Below are 10,993 nucleotides of genomic sequence, written 5' to 3' on the forward strand. Positions count from 1 at the left end.
ACGGATTTTACACAGGAAATTATAGCCTCAGTAGTTTGCTCAAGGGAGAGCCACGATGTCACTAGAATCTTGACAAATTGGACCCAGAAAAAAATATGTATGTTAATAACCTTGTTGAAGTGAGGCTTTTAATTAGAGCTGTAATTAGAACGTCTAGCAAATTAATGAATTATTCTCACATGTAATTAAGTAATTTAGGAATAACTAGATCTTGGTTGAAGATCTCAGAAGTCACCCTTAAAGTAAAATATAGTCTAGGATTAGATATCTGAAGTAAAAATATAAGACGTATACTTTAAATGTACTTGACAGATGCAGACACCTTTTCCATTAAAAGGGCAACTCCGTGAACCACACCCCATCACCACGGACCCTCCCGAGGCCCCTCCCTCCTTCATTCTTTTCCTTCCTGCTTGTGTCCAAGTGACACAACATGGGTTTTGCTTATTTGTTTATTACCTGAATCTCCCACTAGAATGTCAGCTCCCTGAAGGCGAGGACTTTTGTCTGTTTTATCCACTGCTGTGTCCAGAATGCCTAGCACAAGCCCAGCACCTAGGCATTCATTCCCTTCATAGTTGAACAAATGAGTGAGTGAGTGAATGAATGATTTTAGCACAATCACCAAATCCTCTAAGGAAGGCAAAGTAAGCCACTTAAAATTGACCTTTTTTTTTTTTTTGAGACAATACTTTGCTGTAAAAATGTAATCAGAACTCAACGTTCATGTGAATTAGCTTGGCCTCCCTACATAACCATATATATGAAGGATAATTATAACCTTAAGTGGAGGAAAGACCAGTTTTTGACCCTTGTGTTACTTTGGCTTCTTTGGACAAGAAAATCCCCTCTCTTGTTATTTTTTTAAATAACATTAAAGGGAGAAGCCCAATTCCATATAAAGGCAAAGGTACTTTGGGCATAGCTTGAGTTTAATCACTCTCTATTCCCCAGTTATCACCCTACATAATGAAAAAATATTTAGCAAACAAACTTTGACCCTCTCAGAGCAATAGAGGAACATCATGAATTTATCAGAATATTGAGAAACAGCCATTTAATATGTTGGTAGAGAGCTGAAGAGACCTGTTCTTTAATGTGTTTAAAACTAAAATAATGATTTCTATAGTGTGCTCTCTTTATAGAAACTTGCTCTTTTTCTAAAAAGTGTGTCATTCTTTTTTTCTGAGAAGCATATAGACATTCTGTTTCAGACTCTGCTAAATTTCATCGTTGTGTTCCGTGCCTCAGATTACGCTCTGGGAAGAGACTGCATCATGCACGGGTACATGCTGAAGCTGGGAAACCCATTCCTGACTCAGTGGCAGCGTCGATATTTTTACCTCTTTCCAAACAGACTTGAATGGAGAGGAGAGGGCGAGTCACGAGTAAGTCTGTGGCATCTTCCCGAGCACTTGTTTCCGTGGTGATTTCACATTGCCGGCATGTTTTCTCAAATCTCCATCTCCCATATCTCTTTTAACATGTATGCATGAGATTTTCATGTTCAGACATTAACTTTTTTTTTTTTTTTTTTTTTTTGCTGTACGCGGGCCTCTCACTGCTGTGGCCTCTCCCGTTGCGGAGCACAGGCTCCGGACACACAGGCTCCGCGGCCATGGCTCGCGGGCCCAGCCGCTCCGCGGCATGTGGGATCTTCCGGGATCGGGGCACGAACCCGTGTCCCCTGCATCGGCAGGCGGACTCTCAACCACTGCGCCACCAGGGAAGCCCCAGACATTAACTTTTAAACTTCTGAGTCAAGGAAGGATTTGGTGCTACCTGAAAATAGAAGGTGCCTTCCAGGGAGGTCAAAGCAGACAGGTTTGAGGAGGGCTGGAGAGTGGTTAGGTGGATCAAAAAAGGGGGAAAAACTGGGACTTTGGAGTCAGAGGTGTTTAAATCCACTGCTCCATGTCTCTGGGACTTGGAGCACATTATGTCGACTGAGCCTCAGTTTCCTCATCTGTAAAATGGGAGAAGTAGAAATGGTAACAACTACTACAATTGTTGCACATTTATCTTGAGCCTGGTGCTGTAGACACACAGACACAAACACACACACAGACACGCACACACACACTTTTAATTTGTTTAGCAACCTTTGAGGTCCAGACCTTATATTATAAAGAGAGAACCAGGGCTTAGAGACGGAAGGCCTGGCACCAGTGACAGGTGTGGGTGAGGAGTGATTCTGACCGGGGTCTGCCTGTGCCCTGTGTCTCCGTTACAAGGCCTCCCTGCATCGGGGTTGAGTAAGACGAGGTCTGCGGTGCAGGCCGAGAAGCTTGGCACCAAGGCCAGGGCACCTGACCCCCCTCCTGTTGTCTCCACCTTGCTGGAAAATCAGAAGTGGGTTTTATCGCATGAGATGGGAAGATACAGCCACCCTGTAAGGCCCTTTCGAGAGCTAATGTTAGTGAACGAGAAAAGAGAAATTTCCCATCTACACCATCCCTCATAGCAAGTGGGGCAGCATTTATTAAGTGTCTGCTGTGTGGACACTCCATGGAAGGTGACAACCCATGTGGAAGGAGTTCTGCTCTTGGGGAGGGAATGGTTGGTCATCATAAGCAGGACAGTGGTCCCAACTGTGAAAAACATAGTTGGTGTGTTGGAGTATGGCCCCTGTATCAGAATGTAGCTCTCTACTGGCCAGAGCATGGAAAATGGTGAGCCCAAATCTGGTGTGTTTGACTTTGGAATGTGTTTTGCAAATCCTTGTTGGTGAAGATGCCATTTAATTACAAGTGATTGCTACTGTGTATGACCACATTCTTCATAAATGACCATGATCTTCTCACTATTACTAGTGCTGTAGAAGTCATTTTCTAAAAATTCATACATCTAGGATCAGAGTTATGGTTAATAAGACTCTATGGGGGTCCTGAATTATAACTCAGGTACCAGTAAGTATTGTATAATATAAAATATACATATTACATAGAACATGTGTATAGGATGGTATATAAGTACAAGATAATTATATTTCGTATAATATTACATATGTATTTTTTACATTTTAGAATACTTACTAGCACCTGAGTTATAATTCATACATATATCATTATATAATGTTTATTTCCAGATAATGAGTGGCCCTGGGCATAGTATGCGTTTACTATGCTATCTACTGGTCAGTCACTGTTGTACACTTTGAAAGGAAATTGTCTCGCTTTACAGGATATTCGAAAACTAAAACAAAAATCTTCTTTTGCTTACCATTGGATATGATAAATTATCTTGGTTTTAACAGAGTCAGCATTTAGCGTTGATTCACGAAGCTACGTAATGTGCCTGGGTAGATTCGTAAGTTTAAGTAAGGGAAAAAGAAAACGTGGGTTTATGATGGTGTTGTTTTTCATTTAGGATTACTGGAGTATTTATCCCAAAAAACATAAAATGGTAAGGTGCTCAGAGACACTGTAGCATTCACCGGAAGCAGTGATGCTGTAGACCCAGCAGGACAGTCGTTTAAGGACGTCACCTGTGTTTATAACATCATTTCGACGTGATCAAAATATCAGTCGCTTACAAGCTAGCGTGACCGAACTTTTACTGCGCTGCTGGGTTCAAAGCCAGCGACACACCTCTCGCTCATGTAGATCGTAGTTAGCGGCGTCATTGTTCCCTCATAGCAGGATTGATCGTGTCTAGGCAGGTGTGTGATGCAGGAGAGGTACATGTGATTCACACTCATCCCCACGTTAGTACTGTGCTGAGGGAACAGCTTTGCTTTCTGCCTTATAGAGACGTTCCTTTCTTTGCAGCTTTCTTTGAGATGTTATATTTTGAATTTTCATACATTTCTTTTGTAGTTATTTCCCCCCACTTGTAGAATATCATCAAAGAAAGAAAGATGCTGATTTTTTTTCTTTATTTTTTCTAAGCTGGTGGTTTTCAGTATTATTTATTAACTTAATTTAAAAAGTCATGCAATAATGTGAAGTAACTTATCATCTTTTATTTTTACGGTCAGCAAAATTTACTGACAATGGAACAGATTGTGTCTGTGGAAGAAACTCAGATTAAAGACAAAAAATGTATTTTGTTGAGGATAAAAGGAGGGAAGCAATTTGTCTTGCAGTGTGAGGTGAGTGTTTATTTGTATTTTTTCCATAGGTGAAAGTTAGAACAATTATATAAACATTCAACAAAGGTGCCTGCCTGGTTATCAAACATTTTCTTACTCCATGCTTTATCACTCACGAACTTAGCAAGAAAGTTGGAAGATACAAGGATCTCAGCAAATTAACAGTTATTTAAAAAGAAGTGTTTCTTAGAAAATGGCAGGAGGAAGGACAGGAAATTACGTGATTACCCTATCTGGAAACCATCCAGTATTTAATAGGAGCCTTGAATTTTATTTGTTCCACAATTTTCCAGATCTGATCTGATCTTTCAGCATGTTTGAAGTTGAGGTTTGTGTGTTGAAATAAACATAAGATCCCCAAGTAACTCTTAACAGGGGAAATGCCATATTTCTCTCCCCAAAGTTGTATTGTAGCCTGAACTTAATTCCTGAACACTTCTGGGGCGTGGGGGGATGTTTGGGGGGGGCGGTGAGAAAAGAGCGTATTTAGAGAGATAAAGCAGTAGTAGATACAAAGACATGTTTGCTTCACGACTTCAACACTTTTCTACTGGGGATGTTGTGTGTGTGTGTATGTGTATACGTGCTTGTAAAGAGCATATTTAGAGAGATAAACTAGTAGTTGATGGAAAAACATGATTAATTACTTCATGACATCATTGCACACATGAAGGTGCTTCTGAAATTTGTCAAAACTCCTCCTCGTGTATTATTTTCTAGACTCGAGTTATTTTAGACATCGGAGATCAAAGGTGATCTTTCAACAAAGTCAAGGCAGCAATTCTCCTGTGGGGTTGTAGGAGGCTCTTCTGAAGGGCTTGGTTCTTCTTCTGGGCAAGGGACCCCTGGAGGACGTTCCTGCGTGACCCCCCCCATTACTCACCGGCCGCGGGGTGGGACATGGGGTGTGCTTTCTCTGGGGGGGAAGGGGGTTCCAAGGACTGTCCAGAGGTATCCATGTGTGTCGGCGAAGCCAGTGACACTGTCCCAACTCCTCCGCCTCTTGTGTTTGCCTTCAGAGTGACCCGGAGTTTTTGCAGTGGAAGAAGGAGCTGACGGAGACGTTCACCGAGGCCCAGCGGCTGTTACGTCGAGCCCCCAAGTTCCTCAACAAATCCCGCTCGGCCGTCGTGGAGCTCTCGAAGCCGCCCCTCTGCCACAGGAACAGCAATGGCCTCTGACCCCTGGCACGGGGAGCGTCCCATGAGATGGCACCTCCTCCGGGAAGTCCACATGGGCTGCTCAACCCGCGAAGTGGAGCCTTTAGGAGAAGTGTGAGAATGAGAGATGGAGTCGCTCACCTCCGGGGTGCTCCGTGGCTGGGGGGGCCCCGGACTCTGAGATGCTCCTACTAGGAGTGGCGACCACCCTCAGGCTTGGGGGCGCCTCCTCCCCTCCTGAGGGCCTCCTGCCACGATCGCATCCATCCGCCCTCGAAACTACTGAAGAAACGAAGTTCTCTTTCTTTTTTTTTTTTTTTTCTTTTTGCGGTATGCGGGCCTCTCACTGTTGTGGCCTCTCCCGTTGCGGAGCACAGGCTCCGGATGCGCAGGCCCAGCGGCCATGGCTCACGGGCCCAGCCGCTCCGCGGCATATGGGATCCTCCCAGACCGGGGCACGAACCCGTATCCCCTGCATCGGCAGGCGGACTCTTAACCACTGCGCCACCAGGGAGGCCCGAAGTTCTCTTTCTTTGCCACACACTTCTTTTGGTTATAGATGAACCTAGAACTTGAAATGATTCCTACTGATTGTGTCACTTTTTGCATCCGATATCAAATGTATCTCAGGCTTGCCAAGATGGGATCGAACAGTGTGCCGTTCAGGTCGCCCCAGCGTTGCCACGCTCTGTCCGTAATCAGCCCGGGCTGGGTTTAGATGTCTTTGCTCCATAGTCCTGGCAGGATGGCAGACCAGCTGGGTGTCCTCTGTGCCCTTGAGAACCACCCTCTCGTTGTCTCGGGGCTTGAAAGCTGCAGAGGTTTTCTGAAAGGGCTGCACCTGGGCCCTCCCCACGGGTGCCGCACCCACGGGTACCAGCCTGCCTCTGACCGGGAGCTTAGGCAGCTGGGACCAAGGGCGTGGGAGCCACTCAGCATCGAAGGCGTCAGATGGTAGATGGTTGGAGGCTCACGGTGGCTCTGCAGGAGAGGCAGTGGCGTTTGCATCTCACGGTGACACAGCCATTTTCAAACCATCAAGTCGGTGCACTTCCCCTGGGTGCACAGGACCGCCTGCGGGCGCCCGTCTCGGGCTTGGACTGGAAGCGGTCGTGAGACACAGCAACTCTGGTTTCCTCTGGCTGACCTCAGGAAACATCTGGGTAACGGATGTGTCAAGGAAGGAAACTCTGTTTTACCTTTTAGTATAATTGAAAAATGAATTTTATTGAAAAAAGAGTGCTGAAGATGAATGTGTCAAAATGGGTTAACTGTGTATATTGACTTGCACTGTCGTTCAACTGTCATTAGCGAATATAATTCTCTGCCCTGGCGGGTTGTTCTGTGACAGCGACGGCCTGATCCCAGGGGCCTCCGCTCCCCGTGGTTCGTTTCATGTCCCAAATAAGTGCTGGTTTATAAGAACCAGTGTGTTTCCCAGCCAAGTCCTCCGTGTCATCAGACTAAAAATAATAACAATAATTTTCAGAGTCCACATATTTGTCCTTTCTTAGTGCAATTTTATTGTCTGAGTCGACTACTAACAATATAAATAACTTGACATCGTAATTATCAGCATCCTGTCCTCAATATTTTTAGTGTTTCCAAATCTTTGTGTTTATATTTGTGTGCCACACTCACTGGGAAAGTAAGTCCTTTTTAATGAAACGATATCTTGAGAGTTTGGAAGATAATTACCGAAAGAGCCTTTTATTTCATAGGAGTTACCTTGGAAAAGAAACTTCGAGGTTCACTATTTATCTCAGCTACTAGTTGGCATTTACCATACATGTTCTACTATCTGCTGTTTCCAGTATAGAAGTTGGGGGCTACTATTTACATGGATTCCTCTGATTTAAAAGGGAAGAATAGTATTCAAATTGTGTTAAAAAAAAAAAACAAAAACCACCGGAGATAGAAAAGCTGTTCATGGCAAGTGAGCATCTCCCCAGGCGTGGTTGATTGTCACTGTCACCACTGTAGTTAGTTACTGGCTCCGTCGCATGGTCGTATGTGCTCAGCTCCTGGTTCAGAGATGGGTAATTACAGTTTAGAAATCGCTGAGCCTCCTGCCTCTGCTGGACAGGGTAGAGATGTAGCCTCACGTGGAGAAGGTGCATGAACTCCTTGAGGGTCCGGGCTTAGCGTCTCACGTTCCATACCCAGGGCACCAGCTACGCCGATTCGCATCTCTGAAAAATACCATTTAAACTCTGGAGTAGAACATAAGGTTGTCTTTCCTTTGCAAAAGAAAAATGAATTGGAAATATTCCGAGAGCCCTTTCGCCTCGCCTCAAATTTATTCCAAGTGAACTTCTACACTCCCTCAAGTTTGATGGGTAACGACAGGGCTGAGAAGTGCATTACGTGGATGTGATTTATTAAAAGTGCTCTGTGAGCTTAGGATGAGTGGCTTTTTAGGGGGAGGTCCCTGTTTGTGTTTGGGGTTTGGCAGCCCTGGAGAGACCAGTCTTCCTCCTGAACTCGTGCCTGCAGCCCTTCTGAGGGGGTGTTTCTGTTGCCAGATGGAAGGCGCTTCCGGAACCCTTCTGTGCCAGCACCTGGTGCTCCTGTGGCCAAAGAAGTCGGTTGGCTTAGAAGTCTTGGTATACGTGGCTGTTTTAGGTCTTAATGTTTGACCCTACCTACGTTTGGAGTATTAAAAAGGGCAAAATTGAGCACAAGTGTTATCATTATTTTATTTGGTTGGGATATTTTCACATTGTCAGAAAAAATCATTGAAGTTGATATTTTTGTAAAATTATGTTAGTAATGTCTTGATTTCATAATTCAAAGGAATCATTAAAACAAAGCCTAAAAATAATAGATTAAGCTGCTCTATACCATATATGGAATGAACTAAAAACTTTTGGGAATCCAAGGTTTTTTTTTTAACCTAAAACATTCTCTTTGGTGCATTTATTCCCTTATGTCATTGGGGCTCATGGTTTTTCCTTCTCTATCATGTTTAAGTACAATTTTTCAGCAAAACTGCTAGAAATCAGCTGTTGTTTCACTGCTAATGTGAATGTTTCACTTCCTGTGCCTCTGATTGCTCAATTCACGGACATGACAATTTCAAATTCTATATGTAAAGAGAAGGGGCAAATGTCCAGGCTCGCTGAAGAAAGGAAACGTTCTGCTCAAGAAAGACAGCAACAAAGCTGGAAAAGCAAATAGAGCGATGACCACAAACAACCATCTGTTCAAAGCAAGAGTTGGCTTTGATTTGCACTTTGAAATATGCTGTACATACACTAAAAACAGTTGTTTGAAGGCTCACACTGGCCATTAAAAATTTTCATTGACCAATTGACAATGTGGTTTAACTCTCAAGAAGGTCAAAGTGTGTTTTTTTCTGATGATTTTTTATTTCATTCAGAATTTATAGTTGGGCCAATCGAATACATTTGACTTTTCAGTGGAATTGATTTTTCTGATGTTTCAGAATTTTAACCTATCAAGAAGAAAAGAAAATTCTCAAAGTTGGACTTTTTTTTTCTTGATGTAAATATGTTAAAAAATTTGCAGTGTGCTGGTGTAAGATAAGGCTTATCTTGTATGATTTAATTTATATGTAATTTTTCTCAGTTTCATTCAGGGACTCATATCTGTGTCATTCAGAGATGCTTGGGGAAGGAACTCCTCCCCTCCCAGGGGATGGATGCGCTGTTTGTACCCGGAGAGGAGTTGGTTTTCATTGGGATCTGTGACATGCTGGGAGGTGGATGGAGTGGGTGTCACAGAAGGCAGGATCCTGGTAGAGATGGGGCAAAGGAAAAAAGGAGTTAATTCGCTGGGAAAAGCCAATCTCCTTACACCATAAAGCACCAGGGAAATTACAGTTGAACTTGGTGCTTTGGGGTGGTTTTCCCCTTATAACAAGAAGAGTTGAATAGTAACTATTTTAAGACTCGGTCACTTTAATTTTGAATATGGAGCTGCTGGACTTGTAAGAGGCTGTTTGCTTTCCACCAGGACTTTATGTAGAAATGATGTTGCCGGTTGCCCCTGCTTGTCATCCAGCACCCTTGGGGAAGGCACAGGGGACCCAGAGCTGATGCCCCATCTTGGTGTGTGTGCCTTGCAGCCAATCAGGGGAGGGGGAGAAGGCCAGAGGTGGGGTGTGGGCTGCTGTCACCCGGTCAGTCGGGTGGGGACATTGCTGCACACCCACTGAAGGTACCATAATTCCCCTACAATAACAAGACTGGGCTTGCTGCTTGAGCCAAGCAGAGTGAGCTTTACTTTTCAAAACATTTTTTCTTCCTAAAGCTCTAATATGATTTTCCCTCCCACATCAGGTTAACTTGAGACGCTTTAATTAATTAATCACTTAAATTCATGTTAATATGAATTTTTTGTATCCAGGCCACATTTTAAAAAATTTACTATAGGAAGAATGAAAGTTGAAGTCTAAAATGATACTTCTTGGCTTCCTCGAGTCATAATGGCCTTTAGATTTCCTTCCTCCTCAAAGACTAAGAGAGCTGTTCTTTGACAGCCGAGTAACAGGGATGCCCAACTCTGGCAGCATCCAAAGGCCTGGGGGCATGAGTGACCGGCCACTTCACTGGCCTGGCTGGGTTAGCACTTACTGATAAATGTAGCACCCCAAATTTTAAATTGCCTTTATTTAAAAAAACACGCACACACTACAGAAAATGGATTAACATATCATTCCATCAAAACCATATAGGAAAAACCTGCATTTTAGAGTTAAATGACTCAATGTTCTTATAGTAAACTCTCTTATACCTAACAAATCTCAGAATCATCTCTGAAAAACTGGTAACTATGCTTCCAATTTTAATTTTGTCCTAATATAAAATGTCTCTCATGTAAGGGGTAGGGAATGGAGAAATATTTCTAATTGTGTATTCATATTCCAAAGGACTTGAAATTCAACTTCTTGTTTCTTAGTTGATTATATTCCATGATGTACATATTCTATGTGGTTTATAAGCTAAGCACTGGCCTTTTTTTTTTTTTTAGTTCTATTGTTAAATTGTATTTTCTATGTTTTAACAAATTATAATAGATTTGGCTTTTTTCTGGGTAGTGTAAAGATTGCCAAACTACATATATATATATATAAAAACAAGAGTTCTATTTTAGCACAAAAGCATTTTATATTATTTATTGAATCCTTCAGTTCTCATCAAAAACACTGCTTACCGCTTCTGCCCCTTTTTATTTGTATAGTTTGTTATTTAAGGAAATGCAGTCCTTTCTGTTTCTGGGGTTTTTTTTCCACAAAATAAAATTGAAACAAAGCGTATAGCAATGTGGGGTGGATATCCTTTCTCATGGCCATGGACTGTCTCTTCAACAATAGCTTAACCCCCTGGTCTGTGCTGAGAGGCAAGCGCACTTCTTGGGGTAACATCTGACAGTGAACTTGTGGTGAAATAACTGCTTTCACCTACCTCTTCCAAAGGCCCCCTGCTTGTTGCAGGTTTCTTGAATGCTTGATTCTACACTGACTCCATCGTTAAAGAATTTCAGGAAAGTGTATAGCCGTCCTTCCCTCGTGATGTAGATTTCACCGTGTCGTGTAGGGGCCCCAGCAAGCAGGGCAGGTAGATACGATCGCTTCTGTACGGTCAGCCTTCAGGAGCTGCAGTTCACCTGCAGAGCATCATTTCTGATTCTTCTTGTGCCAAGTCCCCCCAGTCGGTCTCGCGATTGCCTCTAGATTTGACTGTTGCACCTGATTCATCAACTACTATATGGAAGC

The 10,993-nt window shown here is 43.1% G+C and overlaps 1 protein-coding gene across 4 annotated transcripts in view; it reads left to right on the forward strand.

The window, feature by feature from the left end:
- The window catches only part of GRK3 (G protein-coupled receptor kinase 3), a 119,838-nt gene extending 113,090 nt beyond the window's left edge, over nt 1–6,748 (forward strand). For 3 of the 4 annotated variants that reach the window (XM_060118546.1, XM_060118549.1, XM_060118548.1), the window contains 3 exons: nt 1,252–1,388; nt 3,980–4,093; nt 5,113–6,748. In XM_060118546.1, coding sequence (XP_059974529.1) covers nt 1,252–1,388; nt 3,980–4,093; nt 5,113–5,274 — 413 coding nt within the window. In that variant the 3' untranslated portion in view covers nt 5,275–6,748. The remainder of the gene's footprint in view (nt 1–1,251; nt 1,389–3,979; nt 4,094–5,112) is intronic. The other variant, XM_060118547.1, reaches the window with a different exon arrangement.
- The last annotated feature ends 4,245 nt before the right edge of the window (nt 6,749–10,993 follow it).

This window comes from Mesoplodon densirostris, chromosome 15, assembly GCF_025265405.1.
Source record: "Mesoplodon densirostris isolate mMesDen1 chromosome 15, mMesDen1 primary haplotype, whole genome shotgun sequence".
NCBI classification, from domain to species: domain Eukaryota; kingdom Metazoa; phylum Chordata; class Mammalia; order Artiodactyla; family Ziphiidae; genus Mesoplodon; species Mesoplodon densirostris.